The sequence below is a fragment of the Anomaloglossus baeobatrachus genome, chromosome 5 (genome assembly GCF_048569485.1).
Source record: "Anomaloglossus baeobatrachus isolate aAnoBae1 chromosome 5, aAnoBae1.hap1, whole genome shotgun sequence".
NCBI lineage: Eukaryota > Metazoa > Chordata > Amphibia > Anura > Aromobatidae > Anomaloglossus > Anomaloglossus baeobatrachus.
The window spans coordinates 144,735,300-144,762,890 of NC_134357.1; the positions used below are offsets into that span (position 1 = coordinate 144,735,300).

The window sequence follows — 27,591 nt, forward strand, 5'->3', positions numbered from 1 at the left end:
TATCTCCCTCCCCTTATCTGCACAGCCTCACATATATTATCATGCAGGATGGGTTTTAGGGAAGATTTTACATATGAACCCCTCCCCCTTGTTTGTTAGTCATTCCTGAACATACTAGTCTAAATTATCAGCCTCAGTGGAAGTTCTTAAGATACATGTCCGACAGTAATTGTAGTCAGTTCCTGGATTCAAAAATTTGAACCAGGGGCTAGACCTCATTAAACCATAAGGTTTACTGGGAAAGGCTCCCCTATACATGTTTACCTATACAAAAATGGAGCCATATATCCACATTTGTAAAAATATCAAAAATTCTTTATTTAACACATATGCAAGACACAAACAGTTAAAAGCAATTTATGGAGTGCAAAGTGCAGAGAATCGAACAGTTGTGGAAATCACACAGATAGTACAATGGATGGAGAAATTACTTCCACAAGGCTACGTGCCGATGATCAAGTGTAAATGTGTAGGTCACCAATACAGACAACGCATAGATTCCATGCAAAAAGAGCAAGACCTCTGCACTTTGCACTCCATAAATTGCTTTTAACCGTTTGTGTCTTGCATATATGTTTAAGAATTTGATATTTTTACAAAATGTGGATATATGGCTCCATCAGTGGAAGTTCTTGTCTCAATTATCCCATGATATAATGGATTTATATAAAAACTACAGTTTTTTTGTGAAACAAGTTCTCATACGTCTATGTAAAAATAAAATTGGTGACACTTCGAAAAAGGAAGAAAAAAAAATGAAACCGTAAAAACGAAAATTTTCTGCATCTTTAAAAAGTGTAAAGCGATTTTCTTTTGGAAAAATGTATTTTTAAATATGCAATAAAAGGCAGTGGTACTTTCTGAAGCAAAAATATTCTTTATTTTATTTGAAATAAAACCAGGTAGGATTTTACCAATATGAAGATAGAAACCACAGGAAAATTGACAAAAAAAAACAAAAAAAACAAACAAACAAAAAACTAGTGATAAAAAATAAAATATAAAAAGATAACACCTCAAGATTTTAGGGTGTTATTTTCAGATATCTATAACCTGGTTATCTGACATTTCACCAACAAGTATCTACCGCATGAAGCATACAAAATATTTCACCAAATAAGATCATGCATCAAATCTGCATTTTGTTCTGAAAATGAAATATTGGGGAGATGCTTACAGCCCAGGAGATATATATTAAAAGGTTTTAATTTCCAAAATAAATATAAAACATAGGGAACAGAGTGCAACTCTATAAAACAAAACAGAAAAAAAAATTACAAGAAAGAAAAATGTTAAGGCTCTGCAGGGGGTGCGGGGGAGGCAGGGGAGGGTGGTGGAGACTGTTTGGGAGGAGATGTAACTGATGGAGCTTCTTCCTCCTCGATCTCCTCCGGGGGAGCAGTTTCTAGGGGAGCAGTTTCTGGGGGAGCAGTTTCGACAGTTGGTGGAGGAGATGGCGGGGCAGGATTTCCAGGGTTAGCATCTCCAGCGCCTTCTTCATTGCAAACAATCTCACCTTCCTCAATTTCCTGATCAGACTCTGTAGTGAATGCCACAGTGTCCTCTTTTTTGCTTTTGTTGGAAGCGTCTGCGCTTGTACTCCGATCTCCACGGCTACGTTTCGAATTTTCTTCCTGGCTTTGACTACGGCTCCTTCTACCATTTCTTCTTTCTTTGCTGCGACTTCTGTCTCTGCTGTGTTCTCTTTTTCTCTTCCTTTCTTCTCTGCTACGACTTCTGCTTCTATCCTTGCTGCGACTTCTCGCTCTCTCTTTACTCCGACTCCTGCTGTCTTTGCTCCGGCTTCTGTTGCGCTTCTTTCTATCTCTGGACCTACTTCTATCTCTCCTTCCCTTGCTTCGGCTTCTGTTCCTGTCCTTTCGCCGCTTACTATCCCTCCTTTCCCTGCTACGGCTTCTCTCTCTCTCTTTGCTCACACTTCTACCCTTTTCCACAGGCTCCTTTGCTGGACTTCTTTCCTGACTTCCATCCTTTTCCCTCTCCTTACTAGGGCTTCTTTCATTACTTCTGCTCTCCCTCACTTTGCTACGGCTCCGGCTTTCTCTCTCCCTGCTTCGGCTCTTCTTTTGTTCTGCACTTTGGCTTCGGCTCTCTCTCTTCTTTCGTGATTTGCTAAGACTCCTACTTCTTTCCTTACTGTAGCTGCGGCTTCTCCTTCCTCTCCTATTCTTGCTTACACTTCTGCTACGACTTTTGCTCCTGCTTCTGTTTTTACTGCGACTTCTGCTGTCCCTCTTTCCCCGGCTAACACTTCTGCTATCTCTTCTGTCTCTGCTCCGACTCCTGCTCCTTCGATCGCGTTGTCTACTCCTGCTTCGAGATCTGTACGTGTTTTGGAGGATAGAAGAAAAAAAAAAAAAAGATTAAAATACAAGGCGCATTTATTTTTTTTTAAAGTCAAGAAAAATAAAATTGTAACAGTCATTACCTTGATCTAGAGCGACTGCTCTTCCAGGATCGAGACCTGAAATGTTAAAATGGAAACATTTAAATTCCAAATGGTATTACAGACTATGCTGTGATGGAAGGTGAGGCCCCACATTCAGTGAGATAAGATGGTCACCACTGAAGAGCTTCATTGCTAATCTATACATAGAATTTAACCTTTATAGAAAATGTATTTTTCATTTTGTGCTTGATGCTTTTAACTAAGTAAAAATTGTGCAATCACATCCCCCATTCTTGAGAACATTTATTAAACATGCTTCTCCAGACTTATTTTAGGACATAAAATGCTCTACTTAACACGATGTAAGATAAGTCTTTGAAACCAGAAGTCACGAGTCCCACATTTCTGCTTAAAGGGAACCAGTCGCTGGGAGAAACGCTCTGTACTTGCAGATACAGTGGTAATCTGCGCTTACACCCTGTGGAGCCGGCCTACTGGAGCAGCAGTTTGCTTCCATTCATTGTGTCGGGGCACAGAGTTATTACAATCACCACTTACTAAACAGAGCTGGAATCACTCCTCCCTTACAGACAGCTCTGCAGATTAAGTAGGTAGCCGGTGATCAATGTGGCGGGAAGTGATTACAGAGCGTGGGGTAAAGAGCGGTGACTAGCGGCTTCCACACCACCACAATGACGGGAACCAAACAGCTGCAGGGGGAATTTAAAAAAAAACTTCATTTTCTACAATTAAAGGGAACCGGTCAGGTGAAAAAAGCATTCTGACCCACAAGCAGGAGCATGTGTGAGCTGCTAATCCCTTCCTACCCATCCCTGTGTTACAATGGTATAATATGAAAGTAATAAACTAACGTTTAATTACTTTCATATGTCCTATGCAAATGAGCAGGATCCCAAGCCCTGTGGGCGTCTACATGATTTCCATGGTATCACGTCCCTGTCCCTACTTCAGGATCTCACGCGTGCCTCTGGCTGCCTCATCCTGGTATTTGCGTCGGCTTCTGATGCGCACTGCACATGCTCAGAAGTCGCCTGAGGTTCCAGTCATGCGCAGTGTGCGTCAGAAGCCGAGAAGCAAACACCAGGATGAGAAGGTAGCGAGAAGAAGGGAATTTTGTTTACTTACCGTAAATTCCTTTTCTTCTAGCTCCAATTGGGAGACCCAGACAATTGGGTGTATAGCTACTGCCTCCGGAGGCCGCACAAAGTACTACACTTAAAAGTGTAAGGCCCCTCCCCTTCTGGCTATACACCCCCCCGTGGGAGCACGGGTCCCTCAGTTTTAGTGCAAAAGCAAGAAGGAGGAAAGCCAATAACTGTTCCAAAAACAAATTCAATCCGATAAACAATATCGGAGAACGTAACTTATCAACATGAACAACATGTGCACCCGAAAAACAAATACCCTAAGAAAAAACAGGGCGGGTGCTGGGTCTCCCAATTGGAGCTAGAAGAAAAGGAATTTACGGTAAGTAAACAAAATTCCCTTCTTTTTCGCTCCTAATTGGGAGACCCAGACAATTGGGACGTCCAAAAGCAGTCCCTGGGTGGGTAAAAGAATACCTCGTGATCGGGCTGTCAGGCAGCCCTTTCTTACAGGTGGGCCACCGCCGCCTGCAGGACTTGTCTACCTAGGCTGGCATCCGCCGAAGCGTAGGTATGCACCTGATAATGCTTGGTAAAAGTGTGCAGACTCGACCAGGTAGCCGCCTGGCACACCTGCTGAGCCGTAGCCTGATGCCGTAATGCCCAGGACGCACCCACGGCTCTGGTAGAATGGGCCTTCAGTCCAGAAGGAGTCGGAAGCCCAGCAGAACGGTAGGCGTGAAGAATTGGTTCCTTGATCCACCGCGCAAGGGTGGATTTGGAAGCTTGCGACCCTTTATCCTGGTCGCTGGTCAGCATAAAGAGTGCATCCGAACGGCGCAGAGGCGCCGTGCGGGAAATGTAGATCCTGAGTGCTCTCACCAGGTCCAACAGATGCAAACCCTTTTCAAATTGGTGAACTGGATGCGGACACAGATGGTAAAGTGATATCCTGATTGAGATGAAAGGAAGATACCACCTTGGGAAGAAACTCTGGAATTGGACGCAGTACTACCTTGTCTTGGTGAAACACCAGGAAGGGAGATTTGCAAGATAACGCCGCCAGCTCTGACACTCTCCGAAGAGACGTGACCGCCACCAGAAAAGCCAATTTCTGTGAAAGCCGAGAAAAGGAAATCTCCTTCATAGGCTCGAAAGGTGGCTTCTGGAGAGCAATTAGAACCTTGTTCAGATCCCAGGGTTCCAATGGCCGCTTGTAAGGGGGAACGATATGACAAACCCCTTGCAGGAACGTGCGTACCTTAGGAAGTCGCGCCAGGCGCTTCTGAAAGAATACGGATAGCGCAGAGACTTGTCCTTTAAGGGAGCTAAGCGACAAACCTTTTTCCAACCCAGACTGCAGGAAGGAAAGAAAAATAGGCAATGCAAATGGCCAGGGAGAAACTCCCTGAGCAGAGCACCAAGATAAGAATATCTTCCACGTTCTGTGGTAGATCTTGGCGGAGGATGGTTTCCTAGCCTGTCTCATGGTGGCAACAACCTCATGAGATAAACCTGAGGTCCCTAGGATCCAGGACTCAATGGCCACACAGTCAGGTTCAGGGCCGCAGAATTCAGATGGAAAAACGGCCCTTGAGACAGCAAGTCTGGACGGCCTGGTAGCGCCCACGGTTGTCCTACCGTGAGATGCCACAGATCCGGGTACCACGACCTCCTTGGCCAGTCTGGAGCGACGAGAATGGCGCAACGGCAATCGGACCTGATTTTGCAGAGCACTCTGGGCAACAATGCCAGAGGTGGGAACACATAAGGTAGTCGGAACTGCGACCAATCCTGAACTAAGGCGTCTGCCGCCAGAGCTCGGTGATCGGGAGACCGTGCCATGAAAACCGGGACCTTGTTGTTGTGCCGTGACGCCATCAGGTCGACGTCCGGCATCCCCCAGCGGCGACAGATCTCCTGAAACACGTCCGGGTGAAGGGACCATTCCCCTGCGTCCATGCCCTGGCGACTGAGAAAGTCTGCTTCCCAGTTTTCCACGCCTGGGATGTGAACTGCGGATATGGTGGATGCTGTGTTTTCCACCCACGTCAGAATCCGCCGGACTTCTTGAAAGGCTTGTCGACTGCGTGTTCCCCCTTGGTGGTTGATGTACGCCACCGCTGTGGAATTGTCCGACTGAATCCGGATCTGCTTGCCCTCCAGCCACTGTTGGAAGGCTCGCAGAGCAAGATAGACTGCTCTGATTTCCAGAACATTGATCTGAAGGGTGGACTCTCTCTGAGTCCACGTACCCTGAGCCCTGTGGTGAAGAAACACTGCTCCCCACCCTGATAGGCTCGCATCTGTCGTGACCACCGCCCAGGATGGGGGTAGGAACGACTTTCCTTTTGACAATGAGGTGGGAAGAAGCCACCATCGGAGAGAGTCCTTGGCTGCCTGAGAGAGGGAGACATCCCTGTCGAGGGACGTCGACTTCCCGTCCCATGGGCGGAGAATGTCCCATTGTAGAGGGCGCAGATGAAACTGCGCGAAAGGGACTGCTTCCATTGCTGCCACCATCTTCCCTAGGAAATGCATGAGGCGCCTCAAGGAGTGGGACTGGTTCTGCAGGAGAGATTGCACCCCTGTCTGCAGAGAGCACTGCTTGTCCAGTGGAAGCTTCACTAATCGCTGAGAGAGTATGAAACTCCATGCCAAGATATGTTAGTGATTGGGTCGGGGTTAGATTTGACTTTGAAAAGTTGATAATCCACCCGAAACTCTGGAGAGTCTTCAGTGCCACGTTCAGACTGTGTTGGCATGCCTCTTGAGAGGGTGCCTTTATAAGTAGATCGTCCAAATACGGGATCACGAAGTGACCCTGCGAGTGCAGGACAGCTACTACTGCTGCCATGACCTTGGTGAAGACCCGAGGGGCTGTTGCCAGCCCGAAAGGTAACGCTACGAACTGCAGGTGTTCGCTTTCTATAACGAAGCGTAGAAAACGCTGATGCTCTGGCGCAATCGGCACGTGAAGATAAGCATCTTTGATGTCTATTGATGCTAAGAAATCTCCTTGAGACATTGAGGCAATGACGGAGCGTAGAGATTCCATCCGGAACCTCCTGGTTTTTACGTGTTTGTTGAGCAACTTTAGATCCAGGACGGGCCGAAAGGACCCGTCCTTCTTTGGCACCACAAACAGATTGGAGTAAAAACCGTGACCTTGTTCCTGAAGAGGAACGGAAGTCACCACTCCATCCGCCTTTAGAGCGGCCACCGCCTGCAGCAGAGCATCGGCTCGGTCGGGCGGTGGGGAAGTTCTGAAGAAACGAGTTGGAGGACGAGAGCTGAACTCTATCCTGTACCCGTGAGACAGAATGTCCCTCACCCAACGGTCTTTGACCTGTGACAGCCAAATGTCGCCAAAGCGGGAGAGCCTGCCACCGACCGAGGATGCAGAGAGAGGAGGCTGAAAGTCATGAGGAAGCAGTCTTGGTAACGGTTCTTCCTGCTGTCTTTTTTGGGCGTGACTGAGTCCGCCAAGAATCTGAGCCTCTCTGATCCTTTTGAGTCCTTTTGGACGAGGAGAATTGGGACCTGCCTGAGCCTCGAAAGGACCGAAAACCAGACTGACCCCTCCTTTGTTGGGGCTTGTTTTGTCTGTGTTGAGGTAAGGATGAGTCCTTACCCTTGGAGTGTTTAATGATTTCATCCAAACGCTCCCCAAACAATCGGTCACGAGAAAAAGGCAAACTGGTTAAGCACTTCTTGGAAGCAGAATCTGCTTTCCATTCTCTCAACCACAGGGCTCTGCGCAAAACCACGGAGTTGGCTGACGCCACCGCCGTACGGCTCGTAGAGTCCAGGACAGCATTAATCGCGTAAGACGCGAATGCAGACATTTGAGAGGTCAATGGTGCCACCTGCGGGGCAGATGTACGTGTGACCGAGTCGACTTGTATAAGCCCAGCTGAAATAGCTTGGAGTGCCCATACGGCTGCGAAAGCTGGCGCCAACGACGCTCCAATAGCTTCATAGATGGATTTCAGCCAGAGCTCCATCTGCCTGTCAGTGGCATCTTTAAGTGCCGCTCCATCTTCTACTGCAACTAAAGATCTAGCTGCAAGCCTGGAGATTGGAGGGTCCACCTTGGGACACTGGGTCCAACCCTTGACCACGTCAGGGGGAAAAGGATAGCGTGTATCTTTAAGCCGTTTAGAAAACCGCTTCTCAGGATAAGCGTGGTGTTTCTGGATTGCATCTCTAAAGTCAGAGTGGTCCAGAAAAGTGCTTAATTTACGCTTGGGATATCTGAAATGGAATTTCTCCTGCTGTGAAGCTGCCTCCTCCGCAGGAGGAGCTGGCGGAGAAATATCTAACATCCTATTGATGGACGCTATAAGATCATTCACTATGGCGTCACCATCCGGTGTATCCAGATTGAGAGCGGTCCCAGGATCAGAATCTTGATCAGTTACATCCGCCTCATCACCCATAGATTCGTCCCGCTGGGATCCTGACCAGTGAGACGAAGTTGAGGGCCCCTCATAACGAGCCCGCTTAGGTTGTCTGGGACTGTCGTCCGAGCCAGAATCGTCACCCTGGGGTGCATGTGACACCCCCGGAGCTTGGAAGTGTTCCAGCTGAGGGGGACCAGGGAGCAATGATGCCACAGTGTCCATGGTCTGAGTTACTGGTCTAGACTGCAATGTTTCAAGAATCTTTGACATGGTCATAGACAATCTGTCAGCAAAAGCTGCAAACTCCGTTCCTGTCACCTGGACAGCATTCACAGGTGGTACACCCTGGGTCACGTCCAGCAGAGGCCCCGGCTGTGCAAGTTGCACAGGGGCCGAGCACTGCACACAATGGGGGTCAGTGGAACCTGCCGGTAGAGCAGCCCCACATGCGGTACAGGCAGCATATAATGTCTGTGCCTTGGCACCCTTGCGTTTTGCGGACGACATGCTGTTGCCTCCTTGTAATCTAGGAGGGTATATAGCCGAGAATCACCAGCGACCGTACAGTACAAAGTATTTGCAAACACAAAATACTCAGTATACAAACGGCACAAGTGGGGGTGAGCCCTTGAGGCTGCTTACCGCCCGCTGAACAGCGGGTATGAGGCCGTAGAATCCCGTGTCTGGGTCTCCCCTCTGCAGCTCAGCGTGCAGGCAGGAATGGCTGCCGGCGTTCTGTGAAGAGGGGCGGACCGTGGGCGTGCCACAAACAAAGTGCGGGAAACTGCGTCCTACTGTGCCTGGTGTGAGGGCTGGAGTATGTAAAAAAGACTCCAGCCCTCAGCGCTGATGCTCTGTACAGCGTCCCGCCCTCCTCCTGACTGGCAGGTGCGGAGGCGGGAACGAACGAACTAGGCCGCAAAAGCCGGGGACTGTAGTAATAAGCGCGGCCGTGATATATGCACGGTCAGCGCGGAAGTCCCCGGCGCACCACAAGTCCCAGCCGCGTCGCAGTCCCAGCGGCCGGCGCGACCGTTCTCCCTGAGTCTACCCACTCAGCTAAGCTGAAGTGAGGAAATGGCACAAGCGCAGCAGCGCTGTTGTCCCCGGCGCACTAACACACCCAGCAATGCTGCGGTGTGCGCGCGTATGCACGGGGACACAGAGTACCTTGACGGAGCAGGGCCATGTCCCTGACGATACTCAGCTCCATATCCAGCGGCTTCTCCAGGGGCTGCGGATGGAGCACGGTCTCAGTGCCTGGAGACCGGTAAAATCCCACTTCGCCCAGAGCCCTAATGGGGATGGGGAAGGAATCAGCATGTGGGCTCCAGCCTCCGTACCCGCAATGGGTACCTCAACCTTAACAAGCACCACCGACAGAAAGTGGGGTGAGAAGGGAGCATGCTGGGGGCCCTGTATGGGCCCTCTTTTCTTCCATCCGACATAGTCAGCAGCTGCTGCCGACTAAACAGTGGAGCTATGCGTGCGTGTCTGACCTTCGCACAAAGCAAAAACTGAGGGACCCGTGCTCCCACGGGGGGGGTGTATAGCCAGAAGGGGAGGGGCCTTACACTTTTAAGTGTAGTACTTTGTGCGGCCTCCGGAGGCAGTAGCTATACACCCAATTGTCTGGGTCTCCCAATTAGGAGCGAAAAAGAAAGGTAAGCGCGCGCACATTAGATTCTGAAGCTGCAGAAATCACGTCGCTGATGTAAATCCATGGTATCACCATGGAAAGCATGTAGACACCCACAGGGACGTGATACCATGGAAAGCATGTAGACACCCACAGGATGATGAGACGCCCATGGAGCTTGAGACCTATGCTGTTTACATAGGACATATGAAAGTAATAACGTATTTTATTACTTTCATATTACACATAAGAAAGGGATGGGTAGGAAGGGGTTAGGCTGCTTTCACACCTCCGGTTTCTGCAATGCGGCACAATCCGGCACTTTGCAGGAAAATCGCAACCGGTTTTTTTGCTGCCGGTTGCGATTTTCCTGCATAGACTTTAATTAGTGCCGCATGGCCTTGCGTTCCGTCCGGTTTTTGCCGCATGCGGCAGATTTAGCCGATGCGGCGGCCGGATGGAACGTTGCCTGGCACGTTTTTTCGTGCGGCAAAAAAAACCGCATCGCGCCGCATTCGGCCGATGCGGCGCATTTTTCAATGCATGCCTATGGCGGCCAGATGCAGCAATAACCGCATCCGGCCGCCGCATGCGGTTTTTGCCACTGCGCATGCTAAGTAGCATGCCGCAAGCGGCAAAAACCGGACTGGCCGCAAAGGAAAAACTTATGCAAAGGATGCGGTGTGTTCACCGCATCCGTTGCATAGCTTGCACAGCCGGATTGAGCCGCAGAGCTCAAGCCGGATGTGTGAAAGCAGCCTTAGCAGCTCACACAGGCTCCTGCTTGTAGGTCAGAATGCTTTTCTGACCTGTCCCTTTAACTGCTGCTTCAGTACGAAGTACACAGAATTTAAATGCTACTAACCAATGTATAGAAACAAAATAGTTTCCCTTTAAAGAAAGGGAGATCAAACAATTTTTTCGTACTAACAAAATACAGGTGCTCGGTGCACCTTCCCACCTACCCGTTTTCCATCCATCTCTGGCTCTATAAAGGAACTGTCAATCAAATGCGATAGATGGAAAACAAGCAGACAGGAAGGCGCAATGACATGTTTGGCCAGGCCAAGGGTGCATGGAGCGCCTGTACTTGAACAGTCATTCTGTGCTGAAACTCCCCTTAAGTATGAACTTTCCTAATTAAAAAAAAAAAAAAAAAACCCACAGAAAAACCAGCACATTCAGCTGGAACATATAGTAACTATACAACAGGATGGCAGCTGGAACTGACATTGGCACACCCTGTCACATCCCCCCTGCGCTATGGGGTGAATCAGTGGAAAAAAAAAATGTATATATTTTTTATATTTTTATTTAAATGTGTATGAAGAGCAGTAGGACGGGGGCATCATTAATGGATAGCGAGCAGGACAGAGGACATCATTACAGGATGGGGGACATTATTAATGAAAGGGGCCAGGATTGGGGGACAGTATTACAGGCCAGAGTTGAGAATGGGGAACATACATTAGATTTTGGGGACAATAGTTATTGTAGGTAGCCACTGTACTGTTTCGGACAAATTGTGGGACAAAATGGTGCAAAATTAATAAAAGCCAATTGCAAAAATAGTTTAGTCCCAAAGAAGTATTAAAAAAAAAAACCAAAAACCACATCTGATGTGTTGGCAGGAAAAATGCTGCATAAAATACAGGTGTTTGTTTTGAAAGCATTTGTCCCATTCATTAGTATGGGTGAAACCTAAATTTGCAGAATATATGCAAGGGAAAAAAAAAATAAGCAAAGTGTGAATCTTCAGGACAATCATTTACTTTGCTGGTTCTAGAAAATCCTTCAGAATTTGGGACAAAACCAATGTGCACACAGACCCTAAAGCCCTGAATCGTTAAGATTGGTGTTGTACATGCTATTTTTAATGAAGGGACCACCACACTTAATGAATTAAATGCATGATATATCTGGTGTACACATCCGCCAGAATTCTGGCATAAACACTTCGCTGAATCCAGCCCTATGTGAGTACCCAAGTATTACAGGAACCAAATCATTTACCTTGAGCGACTACGAGAAGACGACCGTTTGGCATAAGAGCCGGCCCTATCCTCCACAAGGCGGATCTTTCGGCCATTCACCTCTTTCCCATCCAGTCTCTCTAATGCTTTCTTCATGTCGGAGTATGAGCGGAACTCTATGACTCCTTCATTTGGTCGTCTTTGATGAGCATCAGCAAAAGTGACTTCACCCGCCTGCCGCATGAAGTCCTAGAATAAAACAAATAATCACATATTTGAGATTCATAAAGTAATAGATTTGCATAATTACCAAGTTCTCTATAAAGGACCTTAAAGTATCAGTATTGTTCATTGATTGATTGTTTCTTACCTCCCTCACACACCCTGAAGTACATATATGTGATAGAGCCACTTCACGTCTGGCTGTAGTCACACATTTGTCACTTGCATACAATGCAGAAGTTCGGGTACGTGCTCAGTGCGTTTTTAGCACTTTTGACACTGCGTATTTCTGCTGCATCAAAAACGCAGTATTTTACCAGTAGAAGAAACATGGATGGGAATAAAAATCTCCTGCCCACTGTACTTTTTACGCAGCATAAACTGACCTGCGGCGCAGCTTTCCAATCCGCAGAACGTCAATTTCTCTAGCGGGTACACAGTTTTCTGTGCGGGATTGCCCTATAGGCTTGCATTAGATGTGGAAAATCCAGGGAAGAAAAAAAAAAAAAAAAAGAATTTTGTTTACTTACCGTAAATTCTTTTTCTTATAGTTCCGTAATGGGAGACCCAGACCATGGGTGTTTAGCTTCTACCTCTGGAGGACACAAAGTACTACACTAAAAAGTGTAGCTCCTCCCCATGAGCTTATACACCCCCTGGTGAGCAGACCCAGCCAGCCAGTTTAGTGCAAAAGCTGAAGGAGAATAGCCACCCACAAGTAGAACAGAGCAATAGCCGGAACAACCGGAGACTCTGTCCACGACAACAGCCGGTGATAACACGCGGAACAAGAAAAGTGCCAACAGGGAACAGGGAAGGTGCTGGGTCTCCCATTATGGAACTATAAAGAAAAAGAATTTAAGGTAAGTAAACAAAATTCTCTATCGTTCCTATGGGAGACCCAGACCATGGGACGTTCCAAAGCAGTCCCTGGGTGGGAAATAAACCGAACAAAGTAAGAAGTAGGCAAAACCTAACTTCACAAATGGGCGACAGCCGCCTGAAGGATGCGTCTGCCCAAGATCGCATCTGCCGAAGCATGAGCATGCACTTGGTAGTGCTTCGAAAAGGTATGCAGGCTAGTCCAAGTGGCAGCCTGACAGACCTGCTGAGCCGTAGCCTGGTGCCTGAAAGCCCAAGAGGCACCAACAGCTCTGGTCGAATGTGCCTTGATCCCCGGTGGGGGAGGCACCTGAGAACTCTGGTAGGCGTCCGAAATGGTCAATCTGATCCAACGGGCTAAGGTCGGCTTAGAAGCAGAGAGACCCTTGCGCCGACCTGTGGTTAGCACAAAAAGAGCATTGCACCACCTAATAGAAGCGGTGCGGGACACACAGATCCGGAGCGCCCGCACCAGATCCAGAGTATGCAGCGCTTTTTCAAAGCGATGAACAGGAGCCGGACAAAAGGAAGGTAGGGTAATGTCCTGGTTAAGGTGGAAAGGAGAGACCACCTTAGGAAGAAAGTCCGGAGTCGGACGGAGAACCACCTTGTCTTGATGAAAAACTAAAAAAAGGTGACTCCGAAGAGAGCGCGGCCAAATCAGAGACTCTCCTGAGGGAAGTTATGGCCACCAGAAAAGCCACTTTCTGAGAAAGACGATGCAAAGAGACCTCCCTAAGAGGCTCAAAGGGGGGTTTCTGAAAAACCGTGAGAACCAAATTAAAGGTCCCAGGGATCCAAGGGCCGCTGGTAAGGCGGAATGATGTGAGACGCATGAAGGTGCGGACCTGAGCCAGCCGAGCGAGACGCCGCTGGAACAGTACTGACAGAGCTGAGACTTGTCCCTTGAGAGAGTTGAGGGACAGTCCTAGCTGCAGACCGGACTGTAGAAAAGACAGAAGGGTCGGCAAGGAGAATGGCCAAGGAGGATGGTCAGTAGAACGACACCATGACAGGAAAATCTTCCAAGTCCTGTGATAGATCTTCGCGGAGGAAGACTTACGGGCTCGAGTCATAGTGGAGATGACTTCAGGAGGAATACCAGAAGCCGTCAAGATCCAGGACTCAAGAGCCACGCCGTCAATTTGAGAGCCGCAGAATTCAGGCGGAAAAACGGACCTTGTGAGAGTAGGTCTGGACGGTCCGGGAGATGCCACGGAATCTCTATGGACAGATGGAGCAGGTCTGGATACCAAGCTCGCCTGGGCCAGTCCGGTGCAATGAGGATGACTCAACAGCCCTCCATTCTGATCTTGCGCAGAACTCTGGGCAAGAGAGCTAGAGGGGGAAACACGTAGGACAGACGAAACTGGGACCAGTCTTGAACCAGAGCGTCCGCGGCGAATGCATGAGGGTCGTGGGAGCGAGCCACGTAAACGGGAACCTTGTTGTTGTGACGGAATGCCATTAGGTCCACGTCCGGGGTGCCCCATTTGCGGCAGATTGACTGAAACACTGCCGGGTGCAGGGACCACTCGCCACCGTCCACGGTTTGACGGCTGAGATAATCTGCCTCCCAGTTTTCCACGCCTGGGATGTGGACTGCGGATATGGTGGACTTTGAGTCCTCCACCCATTGAAGGATGCGTTGTACCTCCAACATTGCCAGGCGGCTGCGTGTGCCGCCTTGGTGATTGATGTAGGCAACCGCTGTCGCGTTGTCTGACTGGACTCGAATGTGCCTGCCCGCCAACAGGTGGTGAAAAGCTAGGAGAGCTAGAAGCACGGCTCTGGTTTCCAGCACATTGATTGGAAGGGCTGACTCGAACAGAGTCCAAGTGCCCTGCGCTCTGTGGTGGAGATATACCGCTCCCCAGCCGGATAGACTGGCATCCGTGGTGAGGATCACCCAGGAAGGGGCGCCCCTGGGACAGAGAAAGGGGCCGAAGCCACCACTGAAGAGAGCTCCTGGTCTGTGGCGACAGAGCCTCTAACCTGTGTAAGGAGGAAGGCTGCTTGATCCAACAGCCGAGAATATCCAGCTGCAGGGGGCACAGATGGAACTGGGCAAAGGGAACAGCCTCCATGGACGCCACCATTTGACCCAGCACCTGCATCAACCGCCTGAGGGTATAACGGCGGGGCCTCAGCAGAGAGCGCAAGGCTAGCTGAAGGGACTGCTGTTTGATTAAGGGCAACTTCACAAGTGCCGTTAAGGTCTCGAACTGCATCCCTAGGTACGTGAGGCTCTGGGTCGGAGTCAGAGTGGATTTGGGCAGATTGACCAGCCACCCGAATTGAGCTAGAGTGGAGAGAGTGAGCGAGACACTCCGCTGACAATCTGCGCTGGATGAAGCCTTGACTAGAAGGTCGTCCAGGTAAGGAATCACTGCCAACCCCTGGAGGTGCAGAACTGCAATCACTGCTGCCATGACCTTGGTGAATACCCGAGGGGCGGTGGCCAACCCGAAGGGAAGAGCCACGAATTGGAAATGATCTTCTACTGCAAAACGTAGCCAACGCTGGTGTGACACTGCAATTGGCACATGCAGATAGGCATCTCTGATGTCGATGGATGCCAGGAAATCCCCTTGGGACATAGAGGCAATAGACCTAGAAAAGGATTCTACCCAAGCCGGGGGTTCAGCCACAGGAGCAGGAGCAGCCTGAGAGACCACTGGGGGTGAGACTCCAGGCTGTGGCACCGCCAAGTTAGAGCAGGCATCACAATGTGGATAGGTGCTCGGTTCAGGCAGCAAGAGCTTACATACAGCATAAAGCTTTGGGGCCTTGCTCCTCGTGTGAGACATGCTGCTGGAGTGGGGGCTCTGCCAGAGAATGACCCCCAGAGAGTATATACAGAGGTCCACAACCGGAGATCGGTTGTGGCTTACCAGACCGCTGGAGCGGTGTTGTGTGCCCTCCAGATCCCGAAGCCCGGGCCCCCAAGCACAGCACCTCAGCAGGGATGCTGCAGACCAGCGCTGCAATGACTGATCGCAGAGAGAACGCTGAAAAAATGGCCGCCGGAGCGAAGAGAGGGGGCGGGACTTGCTTGAGGAGCGGGATCTGGAGGGCCATAGAGACCTACAGGGGAGGGGACACACACTGCAGTGGGGAGTGTCCCTCCCCTGTACAGAACGGCCGCCGGGAGGAGCAGAGCCTGTCCCTCTGCATGAGTGACATGCGAGGGCAGTGAAACAGAAACTAGGCCTCCGGCGAAGCCGGGGCCTAAATTTGAGCGGCGCGGCCGACGCGCAGGCACCATCGGTGCGGTTCTCAGGCGACAGCTAGAGAACCCGCCGGAAATGTCAGTAAACACAATAAGCACACTCTCCCCCAACAATAAAGTACAGGGACCCCGAAATATAAACGTCTCAGGTACTTAGCTTCTGAGACGCAGGGCCAGGTCCCTGGGGCTGAGTGCTCCTGTCCAGCAGGGTCCTGAAGGGCTGAGGATGGAGACCGGTCTCCTGCCAAGCATGGAGACCGTGCTGGCTCCCACTTCAAGCCAGAGCCCAGGAGGGATGGTGAAGGAGCACGGCATGTAAGGCTCCAGCCTAGGAATCAACCTTACAACACCACCGACACAGTGGGGTGAGAAGGGACATGCCGGGGGTCCAGACGTGGACCCGTACTCTTCATCTCGTTCAAAAAGGAAAAAAAAATCATGAGAATGCATGTGTGGATGTATGCCTCCTGAACACAAAGCGATAAACTGGCTGGGTCTGCTCACCAGGAGGTGTATAAGCTCAGGGGGAGGAGCTACACTTTTTAGTGTAGCACTTTGTGTGTCCTCCAGAGGTAGAAGCTAAACACCCATGGTCTGGGTCTCCCATAGGAACGATAAAGAAAAAACCCCAAAACATATATTTAGTGGGTTTCTGCATCAATAACACTTGTACTCCTCCGCACGCAAGAATGTCAATACAAAAGTATCAAAAAACAAAAGTAGCTTTATCTAACCTTTTCGCACCAGAGCCTGTTTTTGCTTTCGTGACCGGGCCAATTTTTTTTTTTTTTTTTTTTTTTTTTACTTCCGACCAGTGTCACTTTGACAGGTTATAACTCTGGAACGCTTCAACGGATCCCGGTGATTCTGAGACTGTTTTTTCGTGACATATTGTGCTTCAGAATAGGCATAAAACTAAGATGATACCTTTTGCGTTTATTTGTAAAAATATCGGAAATTTGGCAAACATTTTGCAATTTTGAAATTTATAGTTTTTTATGACATTAAACCAGAAAGTTATGCTACAAAAAATAGTTACTAAATAACATTTCCCACATGTCTACTTTACATCAGCGTAATTTCTCAATTTGTTTTTGTTAGGAAGTTAGAAGGGTCCAAAGTTCATCAGCAATTTCTCAATTTTCCAGCAAAACTTACAAAACCATTTTTTTTTTTAGGGACCACATCACATCTGAAGTGACAGAGGCCTAGGGGACAGAAAATACCCAAAAGTGACACCATTCTAAAAACTGCACCCCTCACTGCTCAAAACCACATGCAAGAAGTTTATAAACCCTTTAGGTGCTACACAAGAACCAAAGCAATATAGAAGGAAAAAATGAAAATTTTACTTTTTCCCACAAAAATGTTATTTTAGCCTCACATTTTGCATTTTCACAAGGGAAACAAGATAAAGTGCACCATAAAATGTATTGTGCAATTTCTCCTGAGCATGCAGATACCTCATATGGGGTGGAAGTCTCACTGCTTGGGTGCATGGCAGTGCACGGAAGGGAAGGAGCGCCATTGAATTTTTGAAAGTTAAATTGGCGGGAATCATTAGTGGACGCCATGTCACGTTCGTGACCCCATAAAGTGCCTAAAAAGTGGAGCTCTCCTACAAGTGACCCCATTTTGGAAACTAGACCCCTCAAGGAATTTATCTAGATGTTTGGTGAGCCTCTTGAACCTGCAGGGGATTCACAGACGTTTAGAACGTTGAAGCAAAAAAAAAAAAAAATAAATAAAAAGAAATTTAAACACAAAATTGTTACTTCAACCATGTAGCTTACTATTTCACAAGGGTATCAAGAAAAAAAAAAAAATGCACAATAAAGAAGGGAATTTTGTTACTTACCGTAAATTCCTTTTCTTCTAGCTCTTATTGGGAGACCCAGACGATTGGGTATAGCTACTGCCCTCCGGAGGCCACACAAAGCACTACACTAAAAAGTGCAAGGCCCCTCCCCTTCTGGCTATACCCCCCCGTGGTATCACGGGTTCTCCAGTTTTAGTGCCAAAGCAAGAAGGAGGAAGCCAATAACTGGTTTAAACAAATTAACTCCGAATAACGTCGGAGAACTGAAAAACCGTTCAACATGAACAACATGTGTACCCGCAAACAACAAAAAAAAAAAAAAAAAAAAAATCCCGAAGGACAACAGGGCGGGTGCTGGGTCTCCCAATAAGAGCTAGAAGAAAAGGAATTTACGGTAAGTAACAAAATTCCCTTCTTCTTCAGCGCTCTATTGGGAGACCCAGACGATTGGGACGTCCAAAAGCTGTCCCTGGGTGGGTAAAGAGATACCTCATGTTAGAGCTGCAAAACAGCCCTCCCCTACGGGGGTGTCACTGCCGCCTGCAGGACTCTTCTACCTAAACTGGCATCCGCCGAAGCATAGGTATGCACCTGATAATGCTTGGTGAAAGTGTGCAGACTCGACCAGGTAGCTGCCTGGCACACTTGTTGAGCCGAAGCCTGGTGTCGTAATGCCCAGGACGCACCCACGGCTCTGGTTGAGTGGGCTTTTAGCCCTGAAGGAACCGGAAGCCCCGCAGAACGGTAAGCCTCTAGAATTGGTTCTTTGATCCATCGAGCCAGGGTGGCTTTAGAAGCCTGCAACCCCTTGCGCGGACCAGCGACAAGGACAAAAAGTGCATCGGAACGGCGCATGGGCGCCGTGCGGGAAATGTAGATTCTGAGTGCTCTCACCAGATCTAGCAAACGTAAGTCCTCTTCATACCGGTGAACCGGATGAGGACAAAAGGAAGGCAAGGATATATCCTGATTAAGATGAAACGAGGATACGACCTTAGGGAGAAACTCCGGAATGGGGCGCAGCACTACCTTGTCCTGGTGGAACACCAGGAAGGGAGCCTTGGATGACAGAGCTGCCAGCTCCGACACTCGCCGAAGCGATGTGATCGCAACAAGAAACGCCACTTTCTGTGACAGGCGAGAAAAGGAAACTTCCTTCAGAGGCTCGAAAGGCGGCTTCTGGAGAGCAACTAGTACCCTGTTCAGATCCCATGGATCTAACGGCCGCCTGTACGGGGGCACAATATGACAGACCCCCTGCAGGAACGTGCGCACCTTAGGAAGACGTGCTAGACGCTTCTGAAAAAACACGGATAGTGCCGAGACTTGCCCTTTAAGGGAGCTGAGCGACAAGCCCTTTTCCAACCCCGATTGCAGGAAGGAGAGAAAGGTAGGCAATGCAAATGGCCAAGGGGATACTCTCTGTGCAGAGCACCAGGATAAGAAAATCTTCCACGTTCTGTGGTAGATCTTAGCAGACGTTGACTTCCTAGCTTGTCTCATTGTGGCTACGACTCCTTGAGATAATCCTGCAGACGCTAGGATCCAGGACTCAATGGCCACACAGTCAGGTTCAGGGCCGCAGAATTCTGATGGAAAAACGGCCCTTGGGACAGTAAGTCTGGTCGGTCTGGCAGTGACCACGGTCGACCGACCGTGAGATGCCACAGATCCGGATACCACGATCTCCTCGGCCAGTCTGGGGCGACGAGTATGACGCGGCTGCAATCGGATCTGATCTTGCGTAACACTCTGGGCAAGAGTGCCAGAGGTGGGAAGACGTATGGGAGCCGAAACTGCGACCAATCTTGAACTAATGCGTCTGCCGCCAGAGCTCTTTGATCGCGCGACCTCGCCATGAATGCCGGGACCTTGTTGTTGTGCCGGGACGCCATTAGGTCGACGTCCGGCACTCCCCATCGGCGACAGATTTCCTGAAACACGTCCGGGTGAACGGACCACTCCCCTGCGTCCATGCCCTGGCGACTGAGGAAGTCTGCTTCCCAATTTTCTACGCCTGGGATGTGAACCGCGGATATGGTGGAGGCTGTGTCCTCCACCCACATTAGAATGCGCCGGACTTCTTGGAATGCTTGCCGACTGCGCGTCCCTCCTTGGTGATTGATGTATGCCACCGCTGTGGAGTTGTCCGACTGGATTCGGATCTGCTTTCCTTCCAGCCACTGTTGGAAGGCCAGTAGGGCAAGATACACTGCCCTGATTTCCAGAACATTGATCTGAAGGGTGGACTCCTGCGGAGTCCACGTCCCCTGGGCCCTGTGGTGGAGAAACACTGCTCCCCACCCTGACAGACTCGCATCTGTCGTGACCACTGCCCAGGATGGGGGCAGGAAGGATCTTCCCTGAGACAATGAGGTGGGAAGGAGCCACCATTGTAGAGAGTCCTTGGCCGTCTGGGAGAGAGAGACTTTCCTGTCCAGGGACGTTGACTTCCCGTCCCATTGGCGGAGAATGTCCCATTGAAGTGGGCGCAGATGAAACTGCGCAAAGGGAACTGCTTCCATGGCTGCCACCATCTTCCCGAGGAAGTGCATGAGGCGCCGTAAGGGGTGCGACTGGCCTTGAAGGAGGGATTGCACCCCTGTCTGTAGGGACCGCTGCTTGTTCAGCGGAAGCTTCACTCTCGCTGCTCGAGTATGAAACTCCATGCCAAGATACGTTAGCGACTGTGACGGTGACAGATTCGACTTTGGAAAGTTGATGATCCATCCGAACGTCTGTAGAGTCTCCAGCGTAGCATGTAGACTGAGTTGGCATGCCTCTTGAGAGGGTGCCTTGACAAGTAGATCGTCTAAGTAAGGGATCACCGAGTGTCCCTGAGAGTGCAAGACTGCTACCACCGCCGCCATGACCTTGGTGAAGACCCGGGGGGCTGTCGCCAGACCGAATGGCAGAGCTACGAACTGAAGATGGTCGTTTCCTATCACAAAACGTAAAAAACGTTGATGTTCTGTAGCAATTGGCACGTGGAGATAAGCATCTTTGATGTCTATTGAGGCAAGGAAGTCTCCTTGAGACATTGAGGCAACGACAGAGCGGAGGGTTTCCATCCGGAACCGTCTGGCGTGCACATGTTTGTTGAGCAGCTTTAGATCCAGAACAGGACGGAACGAGCCGTCCTTTTTTGGAACCACAAAGAGATTGGAGTAAAACCCTCGCCCTTGTTCCTGAGGCGGTACAGGAACCACTACTCCTTCCGCTCTTAGGGAGTCCACCGCCTGCAGCAGGGCATCTGCTCGGTCTGGATGTGGGGAGGTTCTGAAGAACCGAGCTGGAGGACGAGAACTGAACTCGATTCTGTACCCGCGAGACAAAATGTTTGTCACCCACCGGTCTTTGACCTGTGACGTCCAAATGTCGGAAAAGCGGGAGAGCCTGCCCCCAACCGGAGATGCGGAGGGGGGGGGCTGGAAGTCATGAGGTAGCCGCTTTGGAAGCGGTTCCTCCATTTGCTTTCTTGGGGCGTGCGTGAGCCCGCCAGGGATCTGAGACTCTTTGCGTCCTCTGAGTCCCTTTGGACGAGGAAAATTGTGTCTTGCCCGAACCTCGAAAGGACTGAAACCTCTGCTGCCATTTTTTCTGCTGAGGTTTGCTTGATCTGGGCTGAGGTAAGGAAGAGTCTTTACCCTTGGACTGTTTAATGATGTCAGCCAATGGCTCGCCAAACAGTCTATCTCTAGATAAAGGCAAGCTGGTTAAACATTTTTTGGAACCAGCATCTGCTTTCCAGTCCTTTAACCACAAGGCTCTGCGCAAAACTACCGAATTGGCGGACGCCATTGAGGTGCGGCTGGTAGATTCTAGGACCGCATTGATAGCGTAAGACGCAAACGCAGACATCTGCGAGGTAAGGGACGCCACTTGCGGCGCCGCTGGATGTATGATAGCATCCACTTTTGCTAAACCAGCTGAAATAGCTTGGAGTGCCCATACGGCTGCGAATGCTGGAGCAAACGACGCGCCGATAGCTTCATAGACAGATTTTAACCAAAGGTCCATCTGTCTGTCATTGGCATCCTTAAGTGAAGCGCCATCCTCCACTGCAACTATGGATCTAGCTGCAAGTTTGGAAATCGGGGGGTCTACTTTTGGACACTGGGTCCAGCGCTTGACCACATCAGGGGGGAAAGGAAAACGTGTATCCTTAGAACGTTTAGAGAAACGCCTTTCAGGATGAGCGTCGTGTTTCTGGATTGATTCTCTGAAGTCAGAGTGATCCAAGAAGGCACTCAATTTACGCTTGGGATAGAGGAAACGAAACTTCTCCTGCTCTGCAGCTGCCTCCTCTGCAGAAGGAGCTGGGGGAGAAATATCCAACAGCCTATTGATGGCTGAGATAAGATCGTTTACCATGGCGTCCCCATCCGGGGTATCCAGATTGAGAGGGGTTCCAGGATAAGACTCCTGATCACTCTCTTCAGACGCATCACAGGGCGACTGATTGCGCTGAGACCCTGAGCAGTGTGATGACGTTGAGGGTCTTTCCCAGCGAGCTCGCTTAGGGTGGCTGGGGCTATCATCTGAGTCATAATACTCAGCCTGGGAAGCCGGGGACCCCCTTGCAGTCTGGACTAATTCCAACTGAGGGGGATTAGAGGACAGAGACCTCGCCGTGTCCATAGACTGAGCCCCAGACATGGATTGCAAAGTTTCAAGGATCTTTGCCATAGTCACAGACATTCCATCAGCAAAAACTGCAAAGTCTGTCCCTGACACCGGGGCAGGACTTACAAGCGTCTCAGCCTGGGTCACTACCCCTCCGGACTCCGGCTGGCGAAGCAGCACCGGATCTGAGCATTGCACACAATGGGGGTCTTTGGAACCTGCTGGTAGAGCAGCCCCACATGCAGCACACGCAGTGTACACAGCCCTAGCCTTGGCAGCCTTGCGTTTTGTGGATGACATGTTGCTGCCTCCTCAGAGCGATCTGGGGTCTAGCCAGGAAGCGACCTCACAGTGCAAGAAATAAATAAATATATATATCTGGTGACACAGTACACTAATACACACTGAGGCACTAGAGGGGCCAGCTGAAAAGCCGCTTGCCGCCCGCTTAAGAGCGGGTGTGTGTTCTCCAAAAGCCCCCTAGTCCAGGTCTCCCAGAGCCTTGCGTCCTTCCTCCAGCCAGACTGCATGTAATGGCTGCCGGCGTCCTGGGAGAGGAGGGGGGGCGGGCCCTGGGCGTTCCTGGCTAAGAGCGGGAAGCCTGCTTCCCTCTGTGCCTAGTGAGAGGGCTGGAGCATGTAAATCAGGCTCCAGCCCTCGTCGCTGCTGCGAAACAGCGTCTCTCCCCTACCCTGATTGACAGGGTGGGGGCGGGAACGAAGCGGAGCTAGGCCGCAAAAGCCGGGGACTGGATTTATAAACGCCGCCGCCGTAAAAGCGCGGTCGGCGTGTCCCCGGCGCACCACAAGTCACAGCAGCGCCGCCCGGTCCAGTGGGGGTCGGCACTGCGTTCCCACAACACCAAGTCCCCCAGTAAACTGTAGGAACACTAACTCCAACGTTACGGTCCCCGGCGCACTACAACACCCAGCCAGCCCGGAGTGTGTCTGTGCCTGCCGGGGACACAGAGTACCTGTATGATGCAGGGCCATGTCCCTGATTGTACTCCTGCTCCGTATCCATCAGGTTCAACTGGGTCTGTGGATGGAGCCCGGCGTCAGAGCTTAGAGGCCGGCAGGATCCCACTTCCACAGAGCCCTACAAGGGGATGTGGAAGGAAAACAGCATGTGGGGCTCCAGCCCCTGTACCAGCAATAGGTACCTCAACCTTACAACACCATCCACGGGTGAGAAGGGAGCATGCTGGGGGCCCTATATGGGCCCTCTTTTCTTCCATCCGAAATAGTCAGCAGCTACTGCTGACTAAAATCTGTGGAGCTATGCGTGGATGTCTGACCTCCTTCGCACAAAGCTTGAAAACTGGAGAACCCGTGATACCACGGGGGGGTATAGCCAGAAGGGGAGGGGCCTTGCACTTTTTAGTGTAGTGCTTTGTGTGGCCTCCGGAGGGCAGTAGCTATACCCAATCGTCTGGGTCTCCCAATAGAGCACTGAAGAAATGTATTCTGTAATTCTCCTGAGTACACATATGTCATATGTGGTGGGAATCTACAGTTTGGCAGTTTGGGCGCACGGCAGGGCTCGGAAGCGAAGGGGCGCCATTTGACTGCAAAATGAGCTGCAATAATTAGTGGATGCCATATCGCGTTTGGAGAACCCAAGGTGCCTAAACAGTGGAGCTCCCCCCCACAAGTGACCCCATTTTGGAAACTAAACCCCTCAAGGAATTTTTCTAGATGTTTGGTGAGCCCCTTGAATCCACAGGGGATTCACAGAATTTTATAACACTGGAGGTGTGAAAATGAAAAAAAAAAAAAAAAAAATGCATTTTTACCACAAAGAAGGGAATTTTGTTTACTTACCGTAAATTCCTTTTCTTCTAGCTCTAATTGGGAGACCCAGACAATTGGGTGTATAGGCTATGCCTCCGGAGGCCGCACAAAGTATTACACTTAAGTGTTAAGCCCCTCCCCTTCTGCCTATACACCCCCCGTGCTCCCACGGGCTCCTCAGTTTTGGTGCAAAAGCAAGAAGGAGGAAAAGATTATAAACTGGTGTAAAGTAGATTCAATCCGAAGGAATATCGGAGAACTGAAACCAAACAACATGAACAACATGTGTACACAAAAAAACAGGGGCGGGTGCTGGGTCTCCCAATTAGAGCTAGAAGAAAAGGAATTTACGGTAAGTAAACAAAATTCCCTTCTTCTTTGTCGCTCTATTGGGAGACCCAGACAATTGGGATGTCCAAAAGCAATCCCTGGGTGGGTAAAATAATACCTCGTAATAGAGCCGTAAAACGGCCTCTTCCTACAGGTGGGCAACCGCCGCCTGAAGGACTCATCTACCTAGGCTGGCATCCGCCGAAGTATAGGTATGCACCTGATAGTGTTTCGTGAAAGTGTGCAGGCTCGACCAGGTAGCCGCCTGACACACCTGCTGACCCGTAGCCTGGTGCCTCAAAGCCCAGGACGCGCCCCCGGCTCTGGTAGAATGGGCCTAGAGCCCTGAGGGAACCGGCAGCCCGGTAAGCTTCGAGAATTGGTTCCTTGATCCACCGGGCCAGGGTTGATTTGGAAGTCTGTGACCCTTTACGCTGGCCAGCGACAAGGACAGAGTGCATCCGAGCGGCGCAGGGGCGCCGTACGAGAAATGTAGAGCCTGAGTGCTCTCACCAGATCTAACCAGTGCAAATCCTTTTCACATTGGTGAACTGGATGATGACAAAAAGAGGGTAAGGAGATATCCTGATTGAGATGAAAGGGGGGTACCACCCTTGGGAGAAATTCCAGAACCGGACGCAGAACCACCTTGTCCTGGTGAACACCAGGAAAGGGGCTTTGCACGACAACATTGCTAGCTCAGACACTCTCCGAAGTGAAGTGACTGCTACTAGGAAAATCACTTTCTGCGAAAGGCGTGAGAAAGAAATATCCCTTATTGGATCGAATGGTGGTTTCTGAAGAACCATCAGCACCCCGTTCAGATCCCAGGGTTCTAACGGCCGCTTGTAAGGAGGAACGATATGACAAACCCCCTGCAGGAACGTGCGTACCTGTGGAAGTCTGGCTAGGCGCTACTGGAAAAAACACAGAGCGCTGAGACTTGTCCCTTAAGGGAGCCGAGCGACAAACCCTTTTCCAGTCCAGATTGAAGGAAGGACAGAAAAATGGGCAAGGCAAAAGGCCAGGGAGATAAACCCCGAGCAGAGCACCACGACAGGAAAATTTCCACGTCCTGTGGTAGCTCTTGGCGGACGTTTGTTTCCTAACCTGTCTCATAGTGGCAATGACCTCTTGAGATAATCCTGAAGACGCTAGATCTAGGACTCAATGGCCACAGTGTCAGGTTGAGGGCCGCAGAATTCAAATGGAAAAACGGCCCTTGAGACAGCAAGTCTGGTCGGACTGGTAGTGCCCACGTTTGGCCTACCGTGAGATGCCACAGATCCGGGTACCACTACCTCCTCGGCCAGTCTGGAGTGACGAGGATGGCGCGGCGGCAGTCGGCCCTGATCGTGCGTAACACTCTGGGCAACAGTGCCAGCGGAGGAAACACATAAGGGAGTTGAAACTGCGACCAATTCCGAACTAAGGCGTCTGCCGCCATAGCTCTGTGATCGTGAGAGCGTGCCATGAATGCCGTGACCTTGTTGTTGTGCCGGGACGCCATTAGGTCGACGTCCGGCCTCCCTCAGCGGCAACAGATCTCCTGAAACACGCCCGGGTGAAGAGACCATTCCCCTGCGTCCATGCCCTGGCGACTGAGAGTCTGCTTCCCAGTTTTCGACGCCCGGGATGTGAACTGCGGAGATGGTGGAGGCCGTGGCTTCCACCCACATCAAAATCCGCAGGACTTCCTGGAAGGCTTGCCAACTGCGTGTTCCGCCTTGGTGGTTGATGTAAGCCACCACTGTGGAGTTGTCCGACTGAATTCGGATCTGCTTGCCTTCCAGCCACTGCTGGAACACTTTTTAGGGCAAGATACACTGCCCTGATCTTCAGAACATTGATCTGAAGCGAGGACTCTTGCTGAGTCCACGTACCCTGAGCCCTGTGGTGGAGAAAGACTGCTCCCCACCCTGACAGACTCGCGTCCGTCGTGACCACCTCCCAGGATGGGGGTAGGAAGGATTTCCCATGCGATAATGAAGTGGGAAGAAAGCCACCCCCTAAGGGAAGCTTTGGTTGCCTGAGAGAGGGAGACGTTCCTGTCGAGGGACGTCGGTTTCCTGTCCTATTTGCGTAGGATGTCCCAATGAAGAGGACGCGGGTGAAACTGCGCGAAAGGAACTGCCTCCATTGCTGCCACCATCTTCCCCAGGAAGTGCATGAGGCCCTTCAAGGGGTGTGCTTGACCTTGAAGGAGAGATTGCACCCCTTTCTGTAGTGAACGCTTGTTGATCAGCGGAAGCTTCACTATCGCCGATAGGGTATGAAACTCCATGCCAAGATATGTCAGCGATTGGGCTGGTGTCAGATTTGACTTTGGAAAATTGATGATCCACCCGAAACTCTGGAGAGCCCCCAGAGAAGCGTCGGGGCTGTGTTGGCATGCCTCTTGAGAGGGTGCCTTGATCAGCAGATCGTCCAAGTAAGGGATCACCGAGTGACCCTGAGAGTGGAGGACCGCAACTACTGTAGCCCTGACCTTGGTGAAAACCCGTGGGGCTGTAGCCAGGCCGAACTGTAGTGCCACGAACTGCAGGTGTTCGTCTCCTATGGTGAAGCGCAAGAAGCGTTGGTGCTCTGGAGCCACCGGTACGTGGAGAAAAGCATCTTTGATATCGATCGATGCAAGGAAATCTTCTGGGGACATTGAGTCGATGACGGAGCGGAGGGTTTCCATCCGGAACCGTCTGGTCTATACGTGTTTGTTGAGCAGTTACGGGTCCAGGACAGGACGGAAAGACCCGTCCTTCTTTGTAACCACAAACAGGTTGGAGAAAAACCCGTGACCCTGTTGCTGAATAGGAACAGGGACCACCACTCCTTCTGCCTTCAGAGTGCCCAGCGCCTGCAGAAGAGCCTCGGCTCGCTCGGGAGGCGGGGATAACCTGAAGAATCGAGTCGGGGGACGAGAGGCGAACTCTAACTTGTAACCGTGAGACAGAATGTCTCTCGCCCAACGGTCTTTTACCCTTGGCAGCCAGGAGTCGCAAAGGCGGGAAAGCCTGCCACCAACCGAGGATGCGGATTGAGGAGACCGAAAGCCATCAAGAAGCCGCTTTGGTAGCGGCACCTCCGGTGGTCTTTTTGACTTAGACCGCCATGAATCGGAGAGCCCTTGATCTATTCAGAGGCCTTTTGGACGAG

At 50.5% G+C, this 27,591-nt stretch overlaps 1 protein-coding gene across 1 annotated transcript in view; it reads right to left on the reverse strand.

The window, feature by feature from the left end:
- Positions 1-857: 857 nt before the first annotated feature.
- The window catches only part of LOC142311002 (uncharacterized), a 52,997-nt gene continuing 26,263 nt past the window's right edge, over positions 858-27,591 (reverse strand). Inside the window, exons 4-6 of the mRNA XM_075348960.1 lie at positions 11,575-11,783; positions 2,450-2,485; positions 858-2,343 (exon numbers count right to left, since the gene is read on the reverse strand). Of these exons, the coding sequence (XP_075205075.1) occupies positions 1,293-2,343; positions 2,450-2,485; positions 11,575-11,783 (1,296 nt within the window). The 3' untranslated portion in view covers positions 858-1,292. The remainder of the gene's footprint in view (positions 2,344-2,449; positions 2,486-11,574; positions 11,784-27,591) is intronic.